A 15,898-nucleotide genomic window follows, 5' to 3' on the forward strand; every position below is an offset into this window, starting at 1 on the left:
GAGTCTCAAAGAACTCACACTCTGCCCTTTTGCACTCATTCAACAAACGTTTCCCTTACAGCCCCCAGAGGCTATGCTAGGCCCTGGGGCAGTGTCATAGAATAGCAATCCAACGGCCTACAGATATCTTCTCCTCTGGGACATCTTCCTCAAAGCAAGTCTCACCCACAAGGTAGAGTGGCCCACCATGGCCTGGGGTACATATGCAGGGCCACCAGGACATGAGGCAACATTTACCTCTGGGAGAACAAATTGCAGAAAATGCTCCTTCCTCCAGGTTTCTGCAACCCTGCAGTGGGCAAGCTTGGGAGTTGAGCACTGGCTGCTTTTGGGCACCTTCTTGCCCTCTCAGCATAACACCTTTGCACAGTGCACAACATATGCAATCCTATCCAGCAGCCCTGTGTGCGCCCCGGGGGTAGCATGTGCACACTGTATTATCATTCATACTTTGTCTAAAAACATGTTTTAAAGCAGAAGATGCACAAGTCAACCATCCATTAACATTCTTCAGGGAGATAATATTATTCTCAATCCCTCTGGTCTTTAACTTTTTTCTTTCTCTCTTAAATATCTGGTTGACCTGCTTGAGTCAATAGGCAGTAAGTAAGTGCCTATTGAGGTGAAATATTTGATCCGAGCACAGGGCAGCTATGATTGAAATAGGGTAGGATCCTGGACCCGGCCCACCTTGCCCATTCCCCCCATGGCCATCCCTGAGGCATAGCTCTTAAATCACCAGGACTGCAACAAAGTTTTCAAATTGCTCAAAAGCCAAGGAAAGAGGGAAAGGAGCTGCTGCAGGAAAAGCATAGTTTGCTAGCAGGCAGCACCACCATGCGATCGCCCAACTTATTCATATGTCGAGAGATGGTACCAAAGTTCAGTCAGCCTGCTAAAGGGACATTTGGAATGCTGGTGTATCACACCGTGTGCGGTATTTAAAGTTCAATTGACAAGAGTCAAACTCTGGCACTTGTTCAATTGCCTCCCTCCCCATTAGTCTGTAAGCAACTTACAGGGTCCTCACTCTGTGTTCCCAGATCCTTGCCACGTGCCTGGCTCACAGTAAATGAGTGAATAAATAAATAAGACCATAGCTGTGTTCTCCAGGAGCGCCTGGTTAAGTTTCCACTTTACAGATGGATAAATCGAGTCTCCGAGAGGGAATGTGATCTCCCTAATGTCATGTTGCTAGTTAGTGGCAAATCTGGGACAAAACCCTTTTGGAGCTTTCTCTTTGACCACCCAGCCTTAGGGACAAAGGGGCTCCGGGGTTCTCATTTCATAGGATTTCTGAAAGCACACTCGTCATATCCCGCTGACTTCTCTCCCAGGAGGCTGCTCCAGAGGATGCCTTGGGCCCATCCTTTGCTCTCTGCCATGATTGTGCTTCTCCTCGCGGGTGTGCTGGTGGCCCGGCATGTTGGTGAGTGACGCTGTTTTACACTGTATTTCTGGCTTAGTATGTAATTACTGTGAACACTGGGACGTATTGTCAAATTTCATCTGATTTGCTTGTTAGTACTTTTATCCCCTTGCCCAAAGACTGATGGAAATCAAACATGAATGATAAGCTATAGGTTTAACTCAGTTGATATTTTTGAGTATGCTGTACAGTGCTCAAAAGTCTGGGAAGGGAGAAGTAGGGAGAGCAAGAGGCCAGCTGGCCAGGGCACAACCTTCTCCCCACCCCATAGCGCATCTCCTCCCCGCTCTGCTCACGGGCTGCTCTCCCTTGTTCTGCTCGTTTCTGGGAGTGTGTTGGCCTTCCTGACCTGCCGCAGCTCCTTTTCCCCTTCTGTGGGTGTGTGCAACACCCCCATAGGCTAGAGTCCCGTACCACCAAAACCTAAAGTCATCTAAGCAAGCTCCTTGGCAGCCCAGGTAACAATTTCAGATTCACTTGGAATTTGGCTTCCAATCTGAGACTTCTGGCCCCATTCCATTTTCTTTCTTATTAGACATTTGTGCAACTCTCGAACACGCCAACTCACTTCTTTCTTTCCTACCGCTGGTTGGGCACTGCAGTAATTGATGTCGCTCATTTATCTAGGCATTTTTCTCCTTCCTTTCTCATATCCAGGTAAACTCCAGACCAACACAATGACCCTCCCCTCACTAAGGATCCCTTCCAAACACAATAGTGAGGGTGAGGCAAATGAATCCATAAATGTTATTGATGATTTATCTTGACTGTGACATGAGTTAGTAGACAATACAGGGGGTTTGCATGTTACCCAGAAGCTTGTAAGTTGAAATTACAGTGTAATCGTTTACATAAGACTCAGTCTTTCCTTCAGGTCCAGACCCTTCCAAACCCCGTCTCAGACCTTCTCTCTGGGGCAGAGGGGATCAACCACTTCCAGAAGTCGCTGGGTTTCTATTGATTATTTACTTCTTTTGTACATGATGTTTTCCCTTAAAACATTTTTGTCATGCCTTGGGTCCCCATTGCTAGGGGGCTTGGATGGCAGCTGCTCAACCTTTGCCAAGACCTCAGCTCATCTTGATCAAATTCAAACTATGGTCTTGACTCGCCTCATTTTGGATGATAAAATTCTGAAATTTTCTACAATTTTTCAGTCTTTTCCCTAATTTTTTTAAATGAGATCTCATTTACCAAAACCCATTTTTCTAATTTGTAAGCTTATTTTCTCCTCTAACTAACCTTTTCCTCTTCCAAAACAATAAATTTCCCTTTGATCAAAATTGCCTGTTTAACATCTCCCCAGCCACCTTTTACATGTCTTTTAGTTTTTTTATTTCTCTGTGAAACTGAGGCCATTAACACTTTTCTGCCTGTCCTTCTGGCTTTCTTTCCTTTTCCCCTTAGTTCACTATTACATTGTGATAATAAAAATAATTAACGGTATCCTGTTATCATAAATTGTTACAAACTTTTATATGTTTGTCCTGAGAGATTTTATTCTCAAATACAAACATCTAGAGTTAGAAAAATTACAGGCATAGAAAGTTTAAGTGCAAACATATACATTTATGTATGGATTTAAATGTGTCATACCTGCGCCCCTAATTTTGCAGGGGTGAGAGTGTGACACCACAGAGAAAAGTCTGTCGGCCCAACAAATCTGCCAGTTCTTGGTCCAGACACTGTAGGGGGACAGGTGCATTTCTGAGGCTCTGCCTGCACACCTGCTCTCAAAGAAGGGGGAGCGGTGTCTTAGTCTGAGAATATGCATCTAAGAAACAGATGCATGACCAGATTAAGTGTACAGAGATTTCACTAGAGGAAACACCTGTCAGACAAAAAATGAGGTGGCAACCAGAAAGGCCAGGAGAGATCAGACAGCTGGGCAGTGAAGGAGAGAGGAGGAGAGAGGTGGACGTGTCCTGGGCGCAGTTGGGCCTAAGGAAAGTTCGGTAAGGCCCCAGGGAGGAGTCCACCAGAAGAGTCCGGTGCCCCCTAGGAACCCGGCCCACCATGGAATCCCTGGCCGTGCTGAGTCATTGGCTGGGAGCAGCCATGGGGACGTGGGGGATGTGGCCTCTGTGTAAACACTGCCTTGGACTTCAGAGCACGGCCCTTCCTATCGCTGGGGCTCTGTGAGGTGCCCTCTCACGGCTGCCCCAGTACAATCTGAGTCAGATGACAAGACGATGCTGTGGACATGTTGGCAATGGGAAGGGCTCTCTGTGGGGTGTTTCTCCATCCCTGTGGCAGGCCCGGGAGCAGCCTCTGTGTCTGCCCCCTCAGTACCGCCGGGCAGATGCTGCCCTCACTCTTCTCTTCACTCAGAGCTGGCTCATGGGTTCAAAGGGCAGGAGTCAGCCGGTGGGATGGTGGTCAGATCTGTGGCAGGAGAGGGAGATACCCTGGGACCTTCCACCTATGCCGTGTGCTCGCTTTCTCAGGGAGTTCTGCCTGGGGTTTGCTTCACCAGCTCTCACATCACGTGGCAATATTGGTTCCGTGTCCCATTGTCCTCTGCACGTTCATCTCCTTCCAGAACCTCTAGAAAGGGGGCTGGGCAGAGGTAGGTTTGGTGTATTCCTGACTGATCTTGCGGGTAGAACACTTAATACTATGAAATCCCACTCATAACCCCTAATACACCTATCCTTCCACGATCTAGAAATGACAGCTCCTCATTTTGCTTAAAGTTTGCCATACCGGCATTTTGTCGGTCATCTCTCATTGGCTGATAAATTGGCTATTGGATGGTGTAACTCAACCATTGTGTACTCATTCACTCACCAGATATTGATGAACTTGTGCTTCAGTTTGGCATAGCACTCACCCTCCATATGTTCCTAGTGCGGTGGGGGGAACAGTAACACAAACAGATCCTTGAGCGTGGAGTCATGAGTACAATGACAGAAGGATGTCCCGGCCTCAGGGAAGCACAGAGGAGGTGTCCCTAACCCAGCCCAGGTTGAGGGTCAGATAGGGTTTCTTGAACCTTGAGTGGAACCCTAAAATTTCAGTACAAGTCAGTATTGCAAAGGAAAGCACACAAATGGGAGAGCTCCCCTGGCCCGGGGCACCGCACAGCAAAGGCAGGTTGGCAAGAAGTAGTTTGCTGTCGAGAAAATGATAAGCTTCTGAGCACCGCAGGAACATAAAGTTCAAGGTAGGAGATGGGTGGACAGAACTAGGGGCCGGATCAAGGGAGGCCTACGTCAGAGGATGCTAAATCTTCGTTGATGAGTTTCAGTTTCATCGTCTATAAAATGGTAATGACATTATGTGTGTCCCAGCACTGGGCAGAGGCTGAGGCGAGGTGGTGCACGCAAAATGCAGCCTGGAACAGCACGAAGGCCAGCCGCCTTCCCCGTATAACCTCACTCTTTCTGAGTCAGAATCAGTTTCATTCTGGTGAATGTTGTCCTTAGGTTGCCTGTGACCTTCCATCTCCCCCACCCCCGCACTCCCTGGACTGTGTGAGTGAACTACTTCAGTCCTCTGGGATAAACAACTTAAAATCCAGGGAGACTTTTCGAGTTGCTAATGAAACGGTGTGGGCATCAATATTCTGAAAGTAAGTGAGAGCCTGGGGGAGCCAACATACCTTATTAGCACACATCAGCCATAAGATCACCTCCCGCCCTCCAGAACAAGGATTTAATGATCAGTGGCACAAAGGAAATACCAGAGAGGTGGTTAGCAAGGAGCAGGCGGCATTTTACAATTGCTGCTGAAGGGGGCAGCAGTATTCTTTGCTGTTGGCTGGTATGCTAACTAACTAGTTTCTGAGGCAATCACGCCAAATGTAAACTGTGCTGGAGCAATTCCGTGGGCTCAGTGACAAGGGCTCCAATGGAACTGCACTCGGGACTCTCCCTCCTGGTCTGAGAGTCTGTTTTGCAGGTCAGTGTCCCTGCATGGCGCATGGCTCTCAGGCAGGAGGAAATCCCCCTGCATGGGAGCCACACCCACAACCTGGCAGAGAGAGGCAGGGAGATGTTCTGTCAGCTCAGACCCTGCCCAGCTGACTGAGATGGAGTTCTGCCCCCCAAACTCCTCTGCGTGTACCCAAAATATCTTCCTTTCACCCTCAAACTTAAGCCAGCCTACAGACCTACTTTGTTCCGGCTGCACAATATTTTCTTTTAAATTTGAGCCAAGAGTTTAAAATGGGAAGATTTTACAAAAAATTCAGATTTCCAACAAATTTTGGAAAATCTAAATTGTGAGACTCCTTCCCCAAAGCCTAGAGCTAAGTGTCAGCTGCCCCTCTCACTGTGACCTGAGTCTTTCTAGTTCTCTGCAGTCCCCACCACTCCCTATTGCTTCCCAGCACTGGGCCACTTCACTTGTTTGCATTATCTGCCTGACCCCCTGAGAGATCTGGGTTTGCAGTCCTGGGTCTTCAGAAGGGCCCTCCCCTCCCCATTTTCTGTCTCCTGGACAAGGACAGTCAGTCCAAACGTTACTGGGCTCTGGGCCTCCCGTCTCGGCCTTTCTGAGTCATTCTTCACTGTTTCCTTTAATCCACTCAATAAACACTGGCTAAGTTTCTACTACAACAATGAGGGGTGCCTGCCCTCGGGAGTTCAGAGTCTAATGGGAGAGACCCCCAAATAAGGAGACCCTGAGAATCAGCATGAATAGGGCAGGTAAAGGTCACCAGAAGAGAGGATGGGCATGGGAGCTCAGATGACAGGCAATTAGCCAAGTGCCCCAGAGTGTGGAGAGGGAGTAAGGAAAGACTTCCACACGATGTTATTAAAACTAAGCTTACATGGTGAGTAGGGGTCAGCCAGGCTGAGTCATGGTCAAAGTAATCCAGCAGAGGGCACAGCCTGTGCAAAGGCCCAGGGGCCAGGGCACACTTAGAGAACTGAGAGCAATTCAGGATGGTTGGAGTGTGGAGTCCAGGAGCAGACGTGGTCCCCGTTATACCAACCCACTGTGGTCCCTCAGATACACCACGCAATTTCACCTCTTTATGTCTTTGCTTTTGCCTGTTCCCCACCTTGCCCACTGGAAAACTCTTCATTGTTCCAAGTCATCTTCAGGTGACTCTATGAAGCATCTTTCAATACCTCCTTAGCCATACTCCATACCGTGGCTATTCTGTCAGCATCAACTGGTGTCATCAAGGGAATGGGAAAAAGTCTAGGGTCCTTGTCCTTTGATTTGGAAAAGCCCAAGGTGACTCTTAACACAAAGTCCCCATCCCCTTGTGATCTAGAGTGAGAAATCAGAGGTCTAGAGAGGCCGCCTCTGTCCAAGGCCACAGAGCACATCAGCCTGGGAAGTGACAACCGGTGTGGGCCGACTTCATCACGTGGGAGGTCTGCGCACAGACCACAGGAGGGTGGCTGCGTCTCCCTCCAAACCATCCCTGGAGGGTCTGACGGCAGAGAGCCTGGGCTGCCTGGACCCAGGGGGACACCCACAGGGTTTGTAGACTGGGAGGCTGCTCTCCCCCAGACAAGTGCCTGCTAAAGTTGTCTTGTGTCCCCGAGACAATTCCATGGGGAGAAGGATGAGGTTGATGACGAAGGTAAGACGCACGCGTTGCAAACACTTGTTGGTGTAGAGGGGAAGGGCAGCAGGGAGTGGAAGCATCTGTTGGTCACCATCATCATCATGATAAATGGCCGGACTAACAGGTGAGTGTCCGGAGCATCCCTGCCCGTGTTCTTTCTTTTGATCTTCACGATGCTTCTTTGAACCCATGTTGACAGGTCTCTCAGGCCTGATGCTGCCTGATCTCACACCAAAGCTCCGAACCCTCCTTAAGCTGTGGACCCCTCAGCTTCTTAAGGAGTATTCAAGGCCTTTGGGGACACAGCCCAGCCTAGTGACCAAGGCTTGGAAAAGGCCAAGTCCAACCGGCTACCTGCCCGAATGTCTCACTCAATCCAAAACTTGCCTCCTTGCACGGCGTTTCGACCGTGGATAAATGCAGGGTGGAGGGCTACATCTCGGGGGGCTGTTGTTCAGAAGCTCATCAGGGCGCAGGATTTGGTGTGGATCAAGAGCTGAGTCAGCAGCATTTTTCCCGTTCTCCGTGGATCTAAAAATGTGCCTGATTAACAGCATCTTCTTGTGTTCTCAGCACAGTGGTAGCATTTTGCAAAGTGCCCTCTCCTCAGTGGAGAGCCTGGAAAATCTGGGAGCTGATGGCCTCTTCCAAAGCTTTTTGGCTATCGTAGCCTTCACAGCTTTCATCCCAAAGTTATGGAACAGAGGTTGCATTTTTTCAGCATAGCACAAGCCCAACTGCTTAACTAACATTTACCTGCTGACGTCACACCATGATGAGGCAGGATGTATCAGAGGGTACCCCTTCTTCAGCTGCTGTTTTTGGAATGCTATGGCGTGTGCTGCTTTGCATTATTTCAAACTGTATGCATAAACAGATACGTCATTAGTATTTTGTATTGCACTGTCACTTCTGCATGGTTCAAGTTCACATCAAACATGACTGCTTTGAGCCTGACAGACTTGACTCCAAACCTGGACTGTGCCACTGCATCACCCTAACATGTCATTTAATGGAAGTGCTAAGCCCTACCTCACCGGAACATTTTGGGGGCTTTCTAGGCAAAGACCCAGGGACCTGGGGCAGTTGGCTGTGGCAGGAGCAGGGAGGGGCAGAGCTGCAGGAAGGGAGGCTGCAAAGGGAGGAGGATCCAGAGGATGTGGCTCTTGAAGGCCCCTCTAAGGGAAGGCGTGGAAGATTCTAAACAGGCACAGTGTGGGCAGAGTTGCAGGAATATGCTCTCCATGAAGACTCACCCACTAGGGAAGGGTAACCTGAAATGCCTCACGTGGGCAGCCATCCTCAGTAACATAAGCCTCTTCCTGGGACCTGGGACACATCCTGCCTCTAAGCGAGGGATCCAGGATGTTTGCAAACCTTACTGCAGCCTCCTCTGCCCAGAGGATTCTGGGAGGCTGCAGGGGAATGGAAACAGACACTGGAATAGAGCCAGAAAGTGATGTTAGAGGCCCCCTCTCCTTCATCCCAGCTGCTGACTTGCAGCTGTTATCTTTCCTCTTTGGACCTCCATTTGATCCTCTGTAAAATGGAGACAACTGTATCTGCCTAGCAGGATGTTTGTGAACATAAAGTGACACAATGTATACGTCATGACTTGCATGATACATCCTCACCCAGGGAAGATCTCAATAAACATTTTGTTCTTTACACTGAGGAAGAAAAAAAAGCAACATTTCAGCTTAGAAGGGATGTAAAGATGATCCTATCCAGCCCGCAGTCCAGAGAGGAGGAAACTGTAGGGTGAGACTTGAGGCAGAGTGAGGACTGGTATGTGAGATTCCCAGCTCCCAACCTACTGCTCTTACTGGTATCCCTCCTCTGGCTATGCTGTTCCCTACAGCCCCCTCACTTGTCCTTGCAGCCATCTCTCTTTCCTCTGTTTCCCTTTTTCAGAAATGTCCTTCACTCATTTATCCAACTCCTGTTCAACTTCTGCCTACTCTTTGGGGCAGCTCAAGGCCTTCCTCAATCATTCCAAAGCCAGGAGATCTCCCTGCTGTGAACCTGTGGCATTTATATGTACCACGGCACAGAGGGCAACGCCTCTGGAGTCCAACAGATGTGGATTCTCATCCCAGCTCAGTAACTTTTTGGTTTTCTGATCAGGAGCAAGGTTCTCCATCTCTCTGACTCCAGTCCTCTCATCTGTAAAGTGGAATAACTATACCTACATCATGAGGTGTTTGTGAGATCACATGAAATAACGTGGACTGCTGGGGGTACACAGATGATAATGGATAATACACAGATGATTTTTTTTTTTTTGAGGAAGATTGGCCCTGAGCTAACATCCATGCCCATCTTCCACTACTTTATATGTGGGATGCCTGCCATGGCTTGATGAGCAGTGCATAGGTCTGCGCCCAGGATCCAAACCAGCAAACCCCGAGCAGCCAAAGCAGAGTGCATCAACTTAACCACTGTGCCAGCCCCAGATGACTCTTTTTTAAACTTAATTTTTATTTTATTTTGTTTGACACTTTTACACTTTTTACATTTTCTTTCTATTCCTTCTAATCATAGCAACTTATACTGGTTTTCCATTTATAATTAAAAGTTTCCTTTAAAAATAAATGTATTTATCTTTTTAAAAAGTGAGTTGGCTTGTTAAGAAAAATCTTCCACAAAAACAATTTGAAGTTTTCTCTTTGAAATTCTGTCAAATTTGGCTTTATGTATTTTGAGACCAAGTTATTGTGTGCAGATAAGTTTAGTGTCGTTGGGACTACCAGATGAAACAAACCCTTTATAATTGGAAAGTAAATCAAACTCTCTTTTAATAAAATGAAAAACGACTTAGAAGTATATATTAAGAAATAATACCACAGATGATATGCCAGTGACTGAAATTTGAGGATCTCATGGAGATGGCATGCTGAAAATTCCAGTCCCAGTACTGGCAGCATTGACAAACGTTGTTGCTTCTGCCATCGTTACTTCTCTCACCAGTGAGATTGTCTCCATTAGAAAGGACTCCGTGGAGTTCTTTCTTTCTTGTGAGGTTTTCTGGAAACTCTAAGGGGAATGGATTTTATGTGAAGAAAGTAACTGTGGCATCTTCTGGATGTTGGTTGAAGGGATAACCTAAGACACAACATCCAGACAGATGATCACTATTTCAGCCAAGATCCCTCTCTTTTGCCCAAATTCTTTCTCTCTAAGCCCTGGGTCTCAACCAGGGGTACTTTCATCCCCCCAAAATGCACAGGACAACCTCCCACAACAGAAAATCATCCAACCCAAAATGTCAACAGTGTGAGGCTGACAAACCTGCTCTAAGCCAAGGAGGGCCAGGTCAGGCATCACAGGGGCATCCTCCTAAACAGATTTAAGCTAACAGGCTTCTGTGAAGGCTTTCAGATTTTCAGGTTTCCAAACAACGTCAAACTAATTGGCCTGACTAAACTGACCACTTTGTGATGAAAGACAAAAAATTTTCAACATTTTCAGACTACTCACATGCTGTATATAACTGGAGGGGAAAAAAAACATTGTGGACAAGTCTGTAAGCTCTCTGAGCCTCTGGGGAGCTGGTCCTCAGCTGAACGGAGATTCCAGCTCCCATCTCTTTGTCCCCATTGCCCCAGGCTGCGTTCTCACGCTCCCGTTGTGAGGAGATGTGGACTGAAGGTGGTGGTGATATTTGGGCGCTGCTGTAGCTCCACCACAGTATCATCATTTTCCCCCGAGCAATATTTCTCCAGGTGCTCTTTCTAGACTGTCAGCTTTAAAACCAGCTGGGAGCTCATTAAAAATGCCTATTTCTGAGCCCCACTGCAGACCTGTTGGATCAGACCTGGGTGAGAGCACAGAGATCAGAATGTTTACTGAGCCTGCATTCCAGGTGGATTTGATGCCGATAATGTGGGGCAAACCTCTGTCCTCCACTACAGCTCCTTCGGGGCTGGGGTCCTTTCCATGTCTGTACTTATTTCCACCAATCTTTCATCTCAAGACACTCCAAACAAACATGCAATCTAAATTAAAATGCTCTGCTTCATATGCAACACGAGCTTCAAGATAAGTCCCCCAATCTCTCTACCCTCAACCAGAAGGCTGCTCTTAAGGTGAACCAGTGTAAAACCCTGGGGCCACCCTGGCCACTCCTTTGTTTTCTTGAGGAGCTACCACAGACGCCTAGTACACAGCAGGTACTAGAAAAATATGCATAGAATTGAATTTACATTCATGCTTGTTGCCACCCCTCCTGGCTGCTGCCTCCCTGCCTGAGCCCAGCAAGTGGGCAGCGGCAGTGTTCGTGCTAACCCTGCTCTCCTCCTCGATTATAGGGGGCCACCCTCTGGACACCCCACACCTTCCACGGGAGCTGCCTGCAGGACTCTCAAAAAATATCAGTAAGGATTCTTTGAACTTTTATTAAGAGATCAACCTGGGTAGAAATCTGTCTAGGATATTGGCAGAGAAAAGAGCTCTTCTAAACACACGCCAGAGCCACTGCTGTGGCAACTGTATGTAAAGTGATTCAAATGAGACCCAAAAGCCTCTCCCACAATAGTGTCCCATGTCGTCTCCCCCATCCTTTGAGACAAGTAATAAAAACTCCCATCAGAAGACAAAGGTCACCTAAAAGGAGAAACTAGGAAAAGGAAGTAAATGGACTTATGCGGAGGATTATATAGTAACTGTATTTTAGCTTCAGATTGAGCTCTGAGCTTCCTAGAAGGCAGGGCAAAAAAAGAAAGATGATGCATTGCAGTGCTCTAGTTATTAGAAAGGAGGATTCACAATTCTCTCTTGGGGAAGGGAAAGTTTTCCTGGTGATGGATTATAAAGATTTCTCAGGCAGATTCTTAGATGGGTATTTCTGAAGGACATAATGCATAGTGAACTAGCTGGTGATGGTAGCTCTGAATTAAGGGTTCATTTCTGATTTTTCAGAGAGGCGAGCTGAGTCAACCAAATTATTTGTGCTTGAGCCCATGCAAGCGAAGTGCTCAGTCCTGCCCAGACCCAAATGACAATTTGCTCCCTCTCCAAATGGCATAACCCCATGGGAAGTGCAAGGCCCACCAAGCAGGCTTCTGCAGGTAGATATTTAGTCTCACCGGCCACTCTTGGCACTTAGAAGAATCAAGGCCAGCTAACACAGTGTGCCAGCCGGCCATGGCAGCCATTCCTCTTCAGCCAGGGTAGCCTGGCAGCAAATACACAGCAGTCCAGGAGCCCCCAGGTAACAGCTCTGGTGCAAGGGAATGGGGCTCACGTGGAGCAGCCATAGGACCCACCCTCACCTAGAAGCTTCATTTTCCATAAATCAGTATCTCTAGTAACTACTCCATAGGTATAATTTCTAGGATGCCCAGAAGGGATGTGCCCAGTTGCAAGAGTTATCACACTGAGGGAGACCCAAAATGATGACTTGCCACCAGGTATTCACAGTTCATCCATAGCGCCTGCCGGTCCAGATACACCTCATCATCCAGGGGTCTTTTTATCATTGAGCGATGTTGCCTAGTAACGCAGTTCCCATTTCATCTTATCAGGTCTTCATGGTAACCCATGTTAACTAGAAAGTTAGCCCAAGGTCGAATCTACCCTTAGAAGAAGAGTTTGACCTACTCTTCGCCCAGGGGGTGGACATGGAAGGTGAAAGGGGGAAAGCACTGTCTCTGATTTATTTTCTCTCCCTTCCACTTAGATATCACATTCTTCAATGGGGTGTTTAAAAATGTGGAAAGCGTGGCCGAAATTTTTGGTAAGTTAAATTCAAAATTGCTTTTATCCACCAAGTGTCAGGGCATGGGGTGTGTGTGGGCAATCTAAGGAAATTACCGGGGTCTTGGTCTCTGCCCTCTGAACCCCACAGCCCCCCAGCAAGCTCTGAACAGTGTGATCCAGGTTCTGAGGGGAGTAGTGGTGCCTTTTATTGTAGGGTGGCTCACTGAGCAGCCAGGTGCCTTCAGAGTCCTGACTTCATTCGTCCTAACCACAACCTGGCCAGGAAGGGAATGAGATCCCCATTTCACAGGTGAGGAAACTGAGCCTAAGAGAGCTAAGTGACTCGCCCAAGGCCACACAGCCAGAAGGGAGGAGTTCTCGTCTGCGTCCAGAGCTTAGTCTCCCTACACCAAAGGAGTTCTATTTTCTCTCTCTAACTAATAAATATACGTAAAGGCTAAGAATTCCAAAAGGTGTCAAATGTTCCATTTATCAACTACATATCCGTCACGTGACTATCAATTGCAGGACCCCATGATGCTTCCTAGCATTGATTGCTAAAAATATCCCCAAATAAGATTATTATATGATTGACAGGAGCAAGGAGACTCTGAACCGCTATTGGATTGGATAAAGCGGAGTGTAAGACTGTGCTTAAAATGTGGATATGACCAAGTGCAGGTGCCCTGTAAGTTTCTGTATGAAAATGCCTGTTTATATAAACACACACAGACACACACGAACCGTAGAGTGTCTTTTTCCGGCAGTATAGAATCATTTCTTCATGTTTCTGATTAGGTTGTGTGGAAACAAAACGTGGGACAGGAAGTTTGAATGAGGTAGGAAGAGCTTGAAGAATAGTCAGAAGGGAGCTGGTCCTCACAGTCTACTCTTTGACCCCGCCAAGCTCCCTCTTATGACCCTGTGCTTTAAATCAGTGCTGCGGGGTCACCCCCTTTAGCACTCACTGGTCCTCCAGTGAGGAAGGCAGAGAGTCTCGGAGACGGTGAGCCTGTGGTTTAGAGTGAAGAAACTGGATTCTGGTTTTTTTGCCAATTTTGTTTGCAAGAGTATTTTTGCTTAGGGTCAGTCATCATCGCTGGTTGACACCTCAGGTACGTCTCGACCTTCAGTTTCTTTACCTGTGCAATGGAGGGGATGGAATAGCATCCGCCTTGCGGGAGTCACAGGAGGTTTATGAGATAACAGACCAAGTGAATGCTTTCTAAAGCATTGCTCTATCAATCTTAACTGTTGTTAAGCATCTAGCCCAGTTTCTGGCACATAGTAGGTGCCCAAAAACAACTGTATCTTTTGGGATTAACTAAGCAAAGTAATAATGACAAATAATAAAGAGGTTTAATCATCTCACATAAGCCGTCAGAGGCACCAGTGTTGGTGCAGTAGCTCACCATGGGTTTCAGGGACCCAGCAGCCTCCTTCTGTCTTGCTCCACTGCTGCCCTGAGAACACTGGTTTTTCATCTTTAGGGCTGGGGCCTCATGGTTGCAAGGCAGTTGTTGCAGTTCCAGCCAGCAGATCCTCACCGACATTCAAGGAAGGAGAAAGGTGTGGATCAAAAGGACCTTCTCACATGCCTTTATTCTCTATTAAGGAAGAAATATTTTCTGAAAGCCTCTGACAGACTTCCCCTTCAGTTGTTTTGGCTAGATCTGGGTCACGTGCTCAGCCCCAGCCCAACCATCATCATGGAAGCACGGGATTACCATGACCAGCTGAGAATGATCATGAAACATCCCCAGGGACCTGGGGAGAAGGCTCACTTCCTTGAGTACTTTTCAGTTTTGTCGGTAGGAAGAGCGGATAAATGGCTGTTACCAGCACGGACCATGGCTGATCCACCTGCCTCCCTCAATTGTCCAGACAGTCCTGAGTGCAGAGCAGGTGCTCAGTAGCTTGATGAGGGACCTCAGCCCGAGGTGTAGGAGGTCCGAGAAGGGGGCTCCCTCCTCGACTCGGGTTCCCAGTGCCCACCCTGCTCCCCCTCCCGCAGACTGCCTGGGCTCCCACTTCACCTGGCTGCAGGCCGTCTTCAGCAACTTCCCTGCGCTGCTGCAGTTCGTGAGCGGTATGAAGTGTGTGGCTGGGCTCTGCCCCCGCGACTTCGAAGACTACGGCTGCGCCTGCAGGTTCGAGATGGAAGGGCTGCCCGTGGACGAGTCTGACAGGTGAGCAAGCCCGAAAGGTGAGCTCACGGAGGCCGGCTGCTACTTGGCAGAGCTCAGACGTGGAAAGCTCCCTAGACTGTGTGTGTATGCATGAGTGTGTATGGATGTGTGCAACAAAATTTAAAACCTTAGAAGCATCAAGTGTTAGTAGGGGTATGGCAAGCAGATACTGGCAGCAGGAGGGTCACTTAGGAAAATGCCGTGGTGTCTGTTGGAGTTTTAAGATATGGGTCACCTATGACCCGGTAATTCCAGTTCTTTTTTCCTTGTGGACCCTGTGACCTTAGATGAGTTATTTAACTTCTTTATGCTCCAGTTTCTTTGTCTGTAAAATGGAGGTAATAATAATATCTACCTCATAGAGTCATTATTTAGGATTAAATGACCAAATACAAGTGAAAGTGGTTGGGATTCTTCCTGGCTTATTAAGTCTTCAAGAGTATTAGTGATTGGTAGTCATAGTAACCGTAATAGTAGGGCTGTAGTAGTAATGGTGATAGTAACGACAGTAGTAGTGATAGCAGTAATAGCCGTCATAATAGGGCTGTAGTAGTAGTAGTAGTGATAGTAACAATACTAGTAGTAACAGTTGTCAAAGTAGTTGTAGCAGTATTGGTAGTAACAGTAGTAATAATGGTACTAATAGCAACAGCAATAGTAGCAGTACTAGTAAAGCTGTAGTAGTAGTAGTAGTAGAAGAAGTAATAGTAACATTAGTAGGAGGAACAGTTGTCATAGTAGCTGTAGTAGTAGTAGTAATAATAGTAGCAATAGTAGCAATAACAATGGCAGCCGTAGTACTAGTAAACCTATAGTGGTGGTAGTATTACTACTGGTAGTAGTAGAAGTAGCAGCAGTAGTAACAGTAGTAATTGAAGCCACAGTAACAGCAGCAGCAGAAGTAGTATGGAAGCAGGCAATTGAACCCACATCTCACCTCTGCTCCAGGATCCACGTCCCTACCTCACTGATACTATACAAATCCAGTGCGGCAGCGTATGTGCTTTCATCTATAGACTCACAGAAGGTAGGGAAGGCCTCCCCTCTGTA

At 47.5% G+C, this 15,898-nt stretch overlaps 1 protein-coding gene across 1 annotated transcript in view; it reads left to right on the forward strand.

Annotated features, from left to right (window-relative positions):
* Positions 1-870: 870 nt before the first annotated feature.
* OC90 (otoconin 90) overlaps positions 871-15,898 on the forward strand; it is a 33,048-nt gene continuing 18,020 nt past the window's right edge. Inside the window, exons 1-5 of the mRNA XM_046642499.1 lie at positions 871-937; positions 1,292-1,429; positions 11,270-11,335; positions 12,640-12,696; positions 14,674-14,848. Of these exons, the coding sequence (XP_046498455.1) occupies positions 871-937; positions 1,292-1,429; positions 11,270-11,335; positions 12,640-12,696; positions 14,674-14,848 (503 nt within the window). The remainder of the gene's footprint in view (positions 938-1,291; positions 1,430-11,269; positions 11,336-12,639; positions 12,697-14,673; positions 14,849-15,898) is intronic.

This window comes from Equus quagga, chromosome 16 (assembly GCF_021613505.1).
Source record: "Equus quagga isolate Etosha38 chromosome 16, UCLA_HA_Equagga_1.0, whole genome shotgun sequence".
NCBI lineage: Eukaryota > Metazoa > Chordata > Mammalia > Perissodactyla > Equidae > Equus > Equus quagga.